Source organism: Lutjanus erythropterus, chromosome 3 (genome assembly GCF_056507025.1).
Source record: "Lutjanus erythropterus isolate fLutEry1 chromosome 3, fLutEry1.hap2, whole genome shotgun sequence".
NCBI lineage: Eukaryota > Metazoa > Chordata > Actinopteri > Lutjaniformes > Lutjanidae > Lutjanus > Lutjanus erythropterus.
Window position 1 is genome coordinate 37,023,544 of NC_139319.1, and position 13,809 is coordinate 37,037,352.

General features: G+C 37.5%; 1 protein-coding gene across 2 annotated transcripts; it reads right to left on the reverse strand.

Moving 5' to 3' along the window:
* Window positions 1-433: 433 nt before the first annotated feature.
* LOC146330476 (LITAF domain-containing protein-like) lies at window positions 434-12,983 on the reverse strand. 2 transcript variants are annotated; one of them, XM_084716036.1, is made up of 5 exons: window positions 12,832-12,981; window positions 6,351-6,524; window positions 6,145-6,198; window positions 4,928-5,075; window positions 434-933 (listed from the first exon to the last, which is right to left on the reverse strand). In XM_084716036.1, the coding sequence occupies exons 2-5, from the start codon at window positions 6,517-6,519 to the stop codon at window positions 828-830; spliced, it is 477 nt and encodes a 158-aa protein (XP_084572162.1). In that variant the 5' UTR covers window positions 6,520-6,524; window positions 12,832-12,981; the 3' UTR covers window positions 434-827. The 2 variants fall into 2 exon arrangements, with proteins under 2 accessions (XP_084572162.1, XP_084572163.1); XM_084716037.1 differs by lacking the exon at window positions 6,145-6,198 and having other exon boundaries at window positions 12,832-12,983.
* Window positions 12,984-13,809: the final 826 nt, after the last annotated feature.

Genomic DNA, 13,809 nt, shown 5'->3' on the forward strand with positions numbered 1-13,809 from the left:
ACTAATAACTGGAAATCATTCAGTCACGTCAGTAGAAGTCCTATTTAATGAAAACTAGTGGATTTTAAGTTTTTGCCACTTCCTGTTGTGTCACAATATAAGATTTCTGATTGTTTAGGTGTTGCATGAAAACATTTTTGGCAGATTTTATGGTCCAATTTCTATGTTTGTTGCATGTTAAAAAAAAAAAAAAAAGAGTTAAGTTTCAGTGGTGTTTAAATGGTGATTTATTCTTTTGGGTCAGTTCATGGTACAAGCAGTGAGTTGGTCATTTCCATCCAACATTTTTGCTTAAATGTAACAATGAGGTATATTATATCCACACATCACCCAGGTTAAAGCTCCTACAAGAAACTTTCATATTTTGTTTTTTTGGCGGCCACAATGGACAAAAGTGGTAGTGTAGTAAAATGTTATAAATGAAACTCTCTGGTCAGATAGAGGCACCAGTATATAATTGAGACAGTTTCATAATATGTTTTTTTTTTTAAACTCCTTGTAGTAGCTTTAAGTTAAGAAAAAATATGATCTGATAAGTCTATTTTTCACATTTGCACGTCACATTTACAGCATGATAACACATGTTAAATCAACAGGTAAGAGAAAAAAAAGAAACCACAGCTATTATGTAATCTTCCATTTACACATACTATATGTACAGTACTCAATAATGAAGGTGCTGCATGTGTTTTACATAAGGGAGCACAGGGTTCATGGTGACATGAGACTTGTTTGCATGGAGAGGTTTGGCCCCTTTACTTATGTTTATTTAGTCACGGCTGACGTCTACCTTTTGTTGTTAATTCAGGAGCAGAGTTTACACTCATTCACCTGCGCTTATGGATATGGAGGACGTTGTTACAGGAGGGGCAGGAATGCTCCACATCCTTGCAAGAATCCACACAGAACGGGATTAAACAGCAAGGCCAGCACCTGGTGTAGAGTATCAGAAAAAAAAAAGTCAAATGTTTTTTTCATTGTAAGCACTGTAGATCATTTTAGCTGGTCCAACTTATTTCCCCTGCTGCCTTCAAATGAGAAAAGTAAAACCAGCTGAGTTAAGTTTTTCTGAACTTGAGAAAACAAGTTCAGCGACGTTAAGATATCAAGTTGAATCAGCTGACAAAACAGACAGATTTCTTGTCTATTTACATTTCCTTAGTTTGAAAAGTCAGTGCTTCATATGTCATGAAAATGGCTGCTTCCTGTACACTGTTTTTATTGACAGAGTAGTGGGGTGGGGACAGAAGTCCATACTAACCTTCATCGTGGTTCATCATATTGTTCATCATTAAACACAAGAAATATAACAATGACATATCTTAACATGTATTTACAGAGTTGAGGGTAGCGTGTTAGAGTACTCAGATTACCTTTTTGTTGCATTAGCTTTGCAGTTCAAGCACTTAGTCATTCAGCTACATTTTTAAATAAGCAATCTGGTGATCCAAAAATCCTCCAAGACACTCTCGTTTAAAACTACTGAAATGCCTTAGTGGTCACAGGATGGCCATGTTGGACCGTAAAACAAAACAAGACAAAACAAAAAGACGTTTTGCCGTCAAGCCTTCGTCAGGGAGTCAAAACGTTACAGTTACAATTTTATCACTTTTCAAGCACTGCAAGATTTTTTTTGCATTTGAGACAGAGGACAGACAGCCTACTTAATTTGTGGAGTTTCAGAAGTCGGATCCTGAGATAGATGCATTGATCAAAACTTCTTTGAGTCAATACTCCAACAACTCCATCCAGTGCACCTGTGGAGAGGCTTTTTAGAAGTCTCGTCAGATGAACCAGCTATCTGTCACGCATTTTGAAAAACACTGAAAGTGGTTCATTAGTTGTGTGTTGAATCATGGTGTACTGGAGGCTAAACAAGTTCACGTTTTATAGTTTTCATTGAAGCAGCTGTGTAACATGCCTCTGCCCAGTTCACTGTCAAAGGCTGAGGACAATATAAGCAACATGCGCAAGGAACTGCAAAGGCATTTTCATTTTTTGTTAACATGAAAGTACCTTTAACAAGTCAGTTTTCTCAGTGGGTAATTCTGCAACATAAGTTACTTTTTAATGGTAATAATCTTGTAATGAGACAATATAAGCAACATGCGCAAGGAACTGCAAAGGCATTTTCATTTTTTGTTAACATGAAAGTACCTTTAACAAGTCAGTTTTCTCAGTGGGTAATTCTGCAACATAAGTTACTTTTTAATGGTAATAATCTTGTAATGAGTACACTGTAAAAAAAAAACAAAAAATTGCAAAAATGCAAAATTTAAAGGAAACGTCAACAGATTTTTGAGTTTTGAGAGCAAGGTTTGAAAAGGTTTTAACAACCAATAATGTTTTGTTGGGATAATTTATTTATTTGTTTTAGAAACCAGACAAAAAATTGTATTTCAAAAATTGCAACCATTTAATTTTCAAGCACCCAAAAAAAAAAAAAATAAAATAAGGTTGACAGCTCAGTGTAAACAATTTTTGAAATACAAATTCTTCGGGGGGTATAGATTCAGCTACATATAAAAAGCTATAAATAAATAATAAAAATCAATCTAATGATGACAGTTCCTTTGAAATTATGAGTTTTCTCAACTTTTTTTTTTTTTTTTTTTTTTTTTTTTTTACAGAGAAACACTCCCCAACACTGTTCACGATGCACAGGGTAAGTTTCCATCATGTATGTTTCCTGCAGACTACAAAAAAGAAGGCTCTCTGAAGGTTTCAAGTCTCAAACCACCCATGTTGGGATGTCTGTTAATTTTTTAATTTTTATTTTTTTTTACAAACGAGTTTATTTATTTAAAGTTTATTTGTAAAGGGACAAGAATGTAGCATAAATCAATGCCACACACCATAGCATTTATAGCCTAAGCTAATTTGCAATGTCTGTCCCTCGCTGGGCCTTTAAGATACAAAAGACTCAGCAACAAAACACAAGTAACAGTGCAGAGTACAAACAATGAGAAATACAGGACACTACAAGATACAAATTACAAAACATAATTAGCACCATAGAGTAAAAAAAAGACCAAATTATTCATGACTACATGACTGATTCCTCTTCAAAAACTGTTTCAATTTTAATTTAAAGTGATCTAAATCAGGATTCAGTTTGAGTTCTACAGGTAAAGAATTCCACATGTTAATTCCACAGACAGAAAAAGCTGTTTGTCCAAATGAGGATTTACACACGGGAACCTTACAATTCCCATTGGATGCTCCACGTGTTACTGAGCCTGAAGCTCTAAGTGGAACCACAAGGTCACTGAGCACCTGAGGAGCCTGATTATGTAGGCATTTATGGATGAGTTTGAGATTGGCAAGATTAATGAAATTATCAAAACTTAACATATTTAGTTTCTGAAGAACATGGCAATGTTGTGATCTTACTGGTTTCCTGTCTAAAATTTTAATTGCTCGATTGTGTATCATCATGAGAGGTTTGGTTATTGTAGATGCTGCTTGTGACCAAGAGGTTACACAGTAACTCAAATGTGAAAAAACCATAGTATGAATGAAACTGTTTGCAGCATGAAATGGGAGACAATCTCTGATAAGTCTAAACGTATGTAAGTTTGCTCTTGCAACCCTGCTCACCATCTTAACATGCTTGTCAAATTTTAGGTGGGAATATAATATGAGGCCAAGGTATTTTACCTCTGAGACGTGTTCAATATGTTGTCCATTAATATTCAGATTTAACACATTAGCTTCTGCTGATGACCGAGCCCTAGAGGAACAGCAAACTGACACCGTTTTCTTAACATTAAGTGTAAGATGTGATTTTTCAAACCATGCTGCGATGGACTGCAAGTGGGATGACAACTGTATGGAAGCTGCCAGAGCAGTTTTACCAGACACATGTATTATTGTATCATCCACATACATCTGAAAACCTGCTCCAGCATGTGATTGTGGTAAATCATTTATGTATAAGCTAAAAAGAAGTGAACCAAGAATAGAACCCTGAGGTACTCCTGTTTTAGTCTTTAAAAAAGAAGACTTCTCATTATTAACAGTAACACACTGCTGTCAGTCAAACAGATAAGATTTAAACCAATGTAATGTTTTATTAACAAAATTAAATTTGGAGAGTTTATGAATGGGGATATCATGATTTAAAGTATCAAAAGCTTTTTTTTAGGTCCAGAATTACTGGCCCAACTACCTCACCTTTATCAAATGATAATTTGAGCTGTTCTATAAGAAAGCAGTTAGCAGTCTCTGTAGAATAATTCGGACGGGAGCCAAACTGTAGGGGATGTAGATAATTATCTGATTCTACATAACTGAGCAACTGATGAGCAATGACTTTTTCCAGGACCTTTGAAAACATGGGTAATAAACTAATGGGCCTATAGTTACATGACTGATCAACTGTTCCTGATTTAAAAATGGGTACGACTCTGGCTAGTTTTCCATTTACTGGTAAAAATCCCACAAGTAAAGGAAAGGTTAATTAGATAAGTGAGAGGTGTTACCAAAGTGTTCTTGTGTTTTTTAGAAAGGCAGTATCCAGGTGAAAGAGATCTTTTGAGGGACTATTAGCGAGTTTATCTATTATTGCTAGGACTGCAGTCTGATTTATTTGTTGTAATGTAAAGATGTTGGCAGATACATTTTTTTTGGGACAGATAGCTCCACACTGGGTTCAATGAACTTACAGCAAGTGAACAAAAAAAAAAAATCAAGTCAAGTCCTTTGCTTTTAATTTCTAAAGTGGTCTGAAAATAAAAGGAAAAAACTCGAACTTATGTTATGTTGTCATTAAAGATAAGTTGATTCCATTACATTCCAGTGTGATGTTTTACATTGTATTTGAGGTTGTGTGTGTGCGTGCGTGCGTGCGTGTGTGTGTGTGTGTGTGTGTGTGTGTGTGTGTGTGTGTGTGTGTGTGTGTGTGTGTGTTGGCCCTTGTACTCACAGGAAGACTCCCAGTATGCCACAGATGAGCCAGGTGAGCATACCATTTTTATACGAGATTTTAGTCACAACAGTGTTTTGGCAGTGAGGACACATCATCTGTCCCGGAACGTCACTCGGCAGCTGCTGCACCACCACCACCTGGTTCACTGGTTGAGGAGGACACACAACACCGTGTAACACACAATGACAGCCACAATCCACACCTCTATGGGGTGCCAAATGTAAAAACTTGATTACAGTTTTCAAACTGATATATTTTCAATATTTAGTTCATTTTCTTCATATTTAGCTCACTTTACACACATTTGAGACATAAATTATTTAAAAATTTGGATATATGTAAACCAAAATGAAATATTAAATCTAAATGGTAAATCTATATCTAAATGGTAAATCTATATCTAAATGTTAAATGTTAAATCTAAATCTAAATGGGTCGCCGAGTGTAAAGCTAAATATTTAGAAAATATACCACGCCCCTTCTCAACCACGCCCTCAGGCTTGCAGCCAAATCCAGTACAATGGCAGTGAATGGAAATCAAATGTAAATGTAAAAAAAGAACACAAAACAAACACAAAATATCTACATCCTGCTCGTGTGGTGTAATCCAAGTGTCCGCGAGTCACGACATTAAAATTTAACCACAAAATTCGCCATTTACACCATGTTTTTCTCGCGAGACTTCGTATATACCTTAATGGATGTGCGTTTGAAAATATCGCGAGATCATTAGCTGCAACCGTTTACTGCTGAAACTCCACTGATCCCTGATCAGTGGTGTGGGCGTGGTTGAGAAGGGGCGTGGGATATTTTCTAAATATTTAGCTTTACACTCGGTGACCCATTTAACATTTAGATTTAACATTTAACATTTAGATTTAGATTTAGCATTTAGATTTAGATTTAGCATTTAGATATAGATTTAACATTTAGATTTAGATTTAGCATTTAGATTTAGATTTAACATTTAGATATAGATTTAACATTAGATTTAATATTTCATTTTTGTTCACATATATCCAAATTTTTAAATAATTTATGTCTCAAATGTGTGTAAAGTGAGCTAAATGTGAAGAAAATGAACTAAATATTGAAAATATATCAGTTTGAAAACTGTAATCAAGTTTTTACATTTGGCACCCCATACACCTCCTCAACACCTATATTTGACTATTTGAAGTTATTACAGTGTGAAAAATAAGAGAAACACACACCAGGCTGAACGACCTGAGGCTGTTGTGGGGAGTAGTGGTAAACAGGCTGCTGAGCTGGAAATGAGAAGGACACATTTAAAAAAAAGTTCAGAAAATTTACAAAAGAACAGAGCTGCCATAAGGTTGGTTGACATGAATAATAAATTAAAGAGCAACATGTCAGTAAAAGAGAAAACATAGCCAGCAAAAAGCCCCTCATGTCTTACCAGATTGGACGCCAGGTTGGACACCGGGTTGGACGCCAGGATGGACACCGGGTTGGACGCCAGGGTGGACACCGGGTTGGAAGTCAGGCTGAGCGTGGTACGCTCCCATCGGGGGACCAGGATACGGTGGTGCCGGCATTCCTGGATGAGCTCCCACACCCTTCTCCATGATGTCTGCGTACACAGCAGAAAAAAAAAACAGTAAGAAAAGGGACTGGACTGAGACTTTAATCCAAAAATCAGTTCCTCTGATCGCTCTGAATGAAGATGGTGTTGCCCAGAACAGAGTGGAAAAACAAAGTGGAGACCGAAACCTGGAATCTCCACGATCTATTGTAACACTATCCTCTCTTCTCCGAAGTGTGAAAACTCGCTCATCAGGTTGTAGAGCATTTTAAAACAATGAGTGGTAACATTTTCTACCTGACGTGTGTATGTCAGCAGGCTGGTTTGGTGACATTGTGTCTTTGTTGACTGGAAAGGTTGCCTGGAGTGAAACCAGAAACGCCAGTTAATGTAAGAGGTTCTTCCCTCATATGTCCCATCGATGATCAACATTATATAAATTAGACTTTCATGTCACTGGTATACTCAGTGGTGTTGTGTGCGCCACGCTGACAGATGCGCTGTCCGTGGTTCTGACACGCAGCGGTGCTGATCGATGGACAGACAACATGTTACTTGCGTCCTGTTTGCTTTTCGTTGTTGCAAATTGAACTTTAGGCCCTAATTCCACTTTCTCCCGGTTGTAAGAATCCACACACAGAAGTGAAAGGACAGTCAGCCTTCTCTGCCTCAGTCTGTCCTTTATTTTTTGTTTAGTCATTATATAGATTAACCTGAAAACAGGTGTCCTCAGTCCAATGTTTTATTAAAGAAATAACTATTATTAACAATATTAATACGAAAGAAAAATATACAGAGATGTAAATAGCCGCCTTTCCCCAAAATACTGCTGGTTCTGTGGTGTCACAGAAGCTTCAGGTGACTTGGTCTTTAGTCATGAAGGTGTGTGTGTGTGAAGAAAAACTGTGCTTATGTCACCTGTTGACTTCGTGATTTAGTTTCTTGTTTGCTTTGATTAATAAATGCATTCTTTGATTTTGAAACAGTAGCTTTGTATTCTCGTCATTTAGGCTCTATGCTATTGACAGTATTAATAGTAACAGTAACAGGATTTTCTGAGTCATCCTTCACTTGGCCGCGCTGACTCACACTTTCATGTGTGGTACGATTTAGAAGCTGTGCGCACCGGAAAATAGGGCTGTGGTGACATTTGCAAAGATCTAAACACAATTAGCACGTCTGTCCTTTCTGGACAGTACGATTAATTAACATGTTTATAAAATGCTTACATTTTCTTTACATAAGGTTGCCCATTACAAAAAATATGGACTTTTATTTCCTTATCTAAAGTGTGTTTTTTTTTTTTGTTTTGATGCCTTCGTTAAAACTGAAGTTACTCTGTCAAAACTCCTCAGGAAACAGAAATCTGTGTGGACCAAACTCTAAATCATTTTTCATTTCTTTACACAAAATGCATAAACGACCGCATTTTCCAAAATCCACGGACTCTTTATCATTCAGTCTCCACCACCTGCAAAACATTATATATTTGCAGTACAAAAGTGTAAAAAGTTCATGTTGTTGTGCAGAAATGATATGATATTTGCAGGATTTTTACCATAAATTAAGTAATAATAATTTCAAACAGAGCTGATTTCAGCTGAAAGCCTATTCCTATTCCTGCTCTCATTTTGCTCATTGCTTCCTGAGTGAGAATTGTCACTATTTTTCTTTTTCTTTTTTCTTTTCTTTTCTTTTTTTCTCTTTTTTTTTGGTCAAACAAGCTTATTTTGAGACGTGTAAAGTGTTTTGGTGTGAGTTTTGGGGTTTTGATTAACTGTTTGGCCAAGATGCCTGTTGATAATGCTGACTGCCTAAGGGGTTTTGAAAAAGTGTCAGATGTTTGTTAGCAATTAAAAACTGTAATCAGCAGTTTATTTGTTTGAAACTTCTCCAATACACCTATCAACACGTAAGTCACTCAAGCCCCTGTGGTGCTGTGGTGAAATCCTATTGAAATTGCCGTTAAAAGGCTTATCATCCTGCAGAGGAGTGCTAGCTGATAGAATTCAGGGAGGTGTTTATCAAACTTGACTGTAATGACTGTGCTGTGTGTGAAATGTGTGAGAAAAATGTGTCTCCTGTGTACTCATGATAAATCTGCTTACACACTCACATTGTGGGGACTTGCCTGACTTATCGGGACAAACAGAAGTCCCTATGATGTAAATCAATAAATTTTAGAGTGAAGACTTGGGTTAGGGTTAGCATTAGCTGGGCTAAATCTTTAGGAAATAAATGTAAGTCAGTGTAATGTCCTGTGAAGTGATAGAAACACAACTGTGTGTGTTTGATAAGGTGCAAGCAAAGTTAGAGTCACACAGACTTTCTCCACAGCAGCCATATATGAAACAGTTCTGTAAAACCAGGTGTTACCAATGACACTTTAATTCATATCATTGGTAACACCTGTGTGAGTGACATCACTCACTGGTTTGTGGTCTGCTCTTGTGTCACTACAGGTTGCCCATTCGCAGTATTGACAGGAGCGTGGAACTTGTGGGTGACGATCTGCAACCTGGGCTTTACTTGGTTTTGGCCCGTCCATTCAGCAGAAAATAATGATGGTTTGCCTTTACACAAAGTTTCTCGTATCACAGCTGGACAGTAAACATTATAAAATAAAATATTAGAATTTTGATCTATATTTGATCAACATTGCCTAGTGTGACACTTTGATCTGAGTTTTAAGAGGTTTTGTTGGAAACCAGACACACAATGTCGGCCACCTGGTTGTGATCTGTCTCATATTACAGCTAAACAGCGCACCAAAACGTGGTTCTGAAAACAGTTTAGAGAATCTGGATCTATATTTGATCAGCACTATTTCATCTGACAGTTTGTTTTGTGAGCCCTGTGTCTTATGCAGGGTGAACTGACTTGTCAATCACAAGGTAGTTCCACCCTAAAGCATTCCCTACTTTATGGTCTATTTTACTCTAAATTGGACCATAATTAACAAAATGAACATCATGCTGTATAGAGGAAGACTTGAAACTAGTGGTTGAGACCATAACCTCATTAGGAAACAGTTTTCTGAGGTACGAAATTAAATGAAAAGTAAGCTCATTTTGCCATATAAGGATACATACAATTGGATGTCTTATTGCATCCATTGGAGTCGCCCCTGCTGGCCATTAGAAAGAATGCAGGTTTAAGGCATTTTCACTTTGGCTTCACTTTTCAGATCTGGAGGCTTCTTCCACTATTTAATGTGCAGTCTATGGTTTACCCTATTTCATGAACATGGCTCCCATTAAAAAGGTCAATGCAAGTGCTGAGGAAGATCAGTACCCACATCTAAAAAACACAAGCAAATACACAAATCACATGCAAATGAAGAAAATGACGTACTGTACACGGCATAAGGAAATACATTCAAAACAATTTTCTAATAATATTTCCTAAAGGAAGCATATGTAGGGTGATACATAATTACTACATAGTTTTCAGTCATTTTACATGTTTTCAACAATTGCTTTCTAACATGTATTATGTGTAACAAACTCTGTGGGGACATTGCCATCTTTCAGAGGCTGTAAAGGGCTAAAGCATCCATTGGTACTAACCAAGGGTTTCACAGTGATGCAGTGGTTAGCGTTGCTGATGGGGTGCTGGGGAGTTTGTGGCTGGGGCAGGACCTTTCTGTGTGGAGTTTGCATGTTCTCTTTGTGTCCACGTGGGTTCTCTTTGGGTACTTTGGCTTCCTCCCACAGCCCAAAGACATGCAGCATAATTGTTTAATTGGTGAATCTAAATTGTCTATAGGTGTGAATGTGAGTGAGTGTTTGTTTGTCTCTATGTGTCAGCCCTGCGATGAACTGGCGACTTGTCCAGGGTGAACCCCGCCTCTTGCCCAATGTCAACTGGGATAGGCTCCAGCTATTGCTAGCTGCTTGAACAACCAATAGCAAACCTTGCTCCTTACATTTTTTTAAGGGCACATCTTATCAAAAACAGCGGTTTTCTTCAGTTGAAAGCATGCAACTTTGCCATGTCAACACCCCAATATGAGTAAGGCAACTGTTTGTGCTTGTGTGCCTCAACCAACACCGGGAAGACGCCCGCTAAAGGAGGACGCCATGTTCGGGAAGCACAGGAGTGGATGACAACGTGGCTGACTGACAAGGACTGCTTCATGTTTCTGGAGGACTGCGCCTGGACTCCTGATTTCTTCACTGTTACTGCCTGTTTTCCATCTTACTGAATTTGAACGTTCTCCACCGGACCTGAACGCCAAACTGTGGGTGAGGTTTCCTATTACTTTTCCTTCCATGAATAAAGATTAAACCGGCCGCACCGTGCAAGGACGACACACAGGCCTGCAGCTTTTTTTTATTTTGTGCGTGTGTGTGTGGGCCCACATTTGTTAACAAGGGTGAATGTCTGCACGTGATTGGAAGCTAACTGTTCTAGTGAATAGCAGTAAATAGTAGTAACAAGTGAGCCTGAGTCTGGCCTAATGCTGCAGTTTTGTAGTATTGAGTAATTTTCAGTAATTGAAGGGTTGCTTTAATTTTGGTCAAGGTAATTTGGTTTTTGTTTTTTTAAGGGATACATTTGAATTTTTCTAAGGTTTAATTTGTTTTTTTGTTTGTTTGTTTTATTTAAATTAAAGGGCAATTTTGTAATTTCTTATGAAACTAAACTTCAAGATATCCTTTTTTCAAAAAAAGTTGTCTGGGTCCAGACATTTAAGTATAAAGGTGAATAGTGATAAGTGTAGCAGTTTTGCTCATAATCAGGGAAATTTGAGTTTCACCCAATATAGGTAAATCTTTGTGGTAGCTACCTGAATCTAATGAACCCAAACACCCCATCATTCCAGTCTGAGGTCCCTTAAATCACCTAGGTCTAAAATACAGTGGAGTGCTGGGGTACATAATCACAAGATAGCACTACAAAAACTGTCCCAGTAAATTTGAATTCACTCCATGTTGTTTGTTTAGCTGCTGTGCGTAGAGATGTTTTCTTTACTTGCATGTGTTTTCTTAAGCTGCATGCGTCAGTCACTGTACAAACCAGGGAATGCAGGCTGATACTGGTGGCTTACTGAGAATAAAAAGAAATGGAAATAAAAGTGAAAAAGGGTGGGTGTGAGTGAGCTGGGAAATCCTGTCCAACCTGTTCTATGAATGACAAGCTATTTTCTGATGGGCACCATTGCAATCAGAATTATTTGCTCAGAAGAATGATGAAGATTAAACTCATAATCAAATAAAAGTTGGTCACATTTGACACTCACTTAATATCTCTTTCATATGTGATGACTCTTTGTAGAAGAAGCATTAACAGTAGGCTACTGTAAGATTTAACAGCACAATGCAGAAATTTCTCATCCCATCCCATCCTGGTGGAAAGTTCAACACTTTGCAGAGAGGGGAAGGTTAACAAGAGCAGACTGGAAGTGGAAGAACTTAGAAATATTTAAAGTTGACGTATTTGTACCTAAAACCAAGAAGGGCAACAGACAAGAACAGTGACGGAGGTGATCCAAGGACCTGTGTGCTGTGATTGTTTTTGCGACTTCTTGGTTAGTAAATTTTTAGCTAAGTCAGGCTAACGTAAAGTTAACCATACTCCACAGGTGAGAGCTGATTTGCAGTACTGCAGGAAGAGTAAGTGTACGTTTTCAGGCTGAAATATGTGCTATGCTGTTAAATTTCTCTGCTGTGAGATATTAAAGAGTGTGACAGCTAAACTTAAGATAAATTCTGTATTGATAAATACAAAATTAAATTATGTCTGTAATATTTAATATGAGGAAAAATGTATTTTATTATAATACAGTTAGAAACTGTTGATTACAACAGCAAAATAGTTTAAATACAATATATTACTTAGATGATCGCTACAGTATTAGACTGTAAACCTCACAATATACAGTACAATACTGTAGAATGTGAGCAATAAACTGTGAAGGTAAATTACAGTAGTGAAACTGTAGAAATAATACTGTATAATAATGGCATCCCTTGTTCCAGCTGTTTACGGTGGGAAAAATTGTTAGTGTAACACAACACAAATAGCTGTGAGTTTATAGAGCAAAGGATTACCTGTTGATCAGTGTGAGTGCATTGTTATACAACAGTTTCTGGATGTAAAGAACAGACTGACCCAGAATATTCCTTCTTAAAACCTCAGCAGCACCTCAGACTCCTGCTCAATCTCCAGAAGATTTTTGGTCAAGTTGCTGTTCTTTGATTTTGAAGTTTAGAATCATACAGGTCAACAAATCCACACAAACAAGAAACTTTCAGCTTCCCCTGGCATGTAATATTTATTCCTACTCTGAGTCTGTGTATGTATGTTTCATGTTCATCCAGTTGACGAGAGGAGTAATGCTGCTGCTTACCTTGAGTGTAAGTGAGAGCCTGGCACTGCTTCTTCTTCTTCTTCTGATGTCTGAGAGCAAGTAAAAACAAAAAGGCAAATGTTCATATAATGTGCCTGAAAGAAGGTGGAGCAACATTGTGAAATAGGAGCTGTCCTCATAGGTGTGGATCACAGTGGACAGAATTTTGAAAACTTTATTCTTTTACTTCATGTCAGCTACAGACACAGTATTAAATTGCCTTGTTTCTTCACTGTAGAGTGCACTACATGATTTAGATTATTGATTGGTGGGTTGAACTCTATCTATACAGTAGAAACTCTGTGGCTAACTGTTGCAAGAGTGCCCTGATTACAGGGATATACAAATAAATGTGACAGATAGTTACATAATAAAATACATTTTACACCAAGAGGAGAAAAAGAACAAGGGTAGAAACATTTCATCTTCAACTGAGACAAACTGTGAGAAAGCTTTTCCAGAGTCATGTCCAAGGCTGTATTGAAAGGTTTTCTATTTGTAAGGTACAAAGCAAGTAAGAGCTGTTTTCTCACTGTAATCCTTAGGATTTACTGAATGGAGTTTATGCAAACAGAGGTATTTATACATGTGTTGGTTTGCAGGTGAGCAATGACAGTGTAACATACACAGTAAATGTCACAGGACCAGCTTTTGCTTGGATATTCAATGTAATTGGCAAAACCTTTTGGATTTAAAAAAAAAAATCACTTTGTAAAACTGACATGAAAACACACCACCTAATCATCTATGACCTACCCACACTATGTGCACATGCAGCAGGCTGATGTTGAAACAAAAATATTAGAGACAAATCTTATTTTGATTTATTTCCGCCCCATGTACTGAGGCTGTTAGTCCTCTGCAGTGGCCGCTGGTTCGACTCCCGATTGCGGCCCTTTGCTGCATGTCATCCCCCCTTTCTTCACCCTGTTTCCTGTCTGCTCTTCAGCTGTCCTATCCAGTAAAGGCAAAAAGGCC

Coding starts and splice junctions, on each gene's coding strand:
- LOC146330476 (XM_084716036.1), bottom strand. CDS start 6,519: ATGGAGAAGGGTGTGGGAGCTCATCCAGGAATGCCGGCACCACCGTAT. Junction 6,199..6,350: donor CCAACCTGGCGTCCAATCTG/GTAAGACATGAG, acceptor TCTCATTTCCAG/CTCAGCAGCCTGTTTACCAC. Junction 5,076..6,144: donor GCCTCAGGTCGTTCAGCCTG/GTGTGTGTTTCT, acceptor CTCCTCAACCAG/TGAACCAGGTGGTGGTGGTG.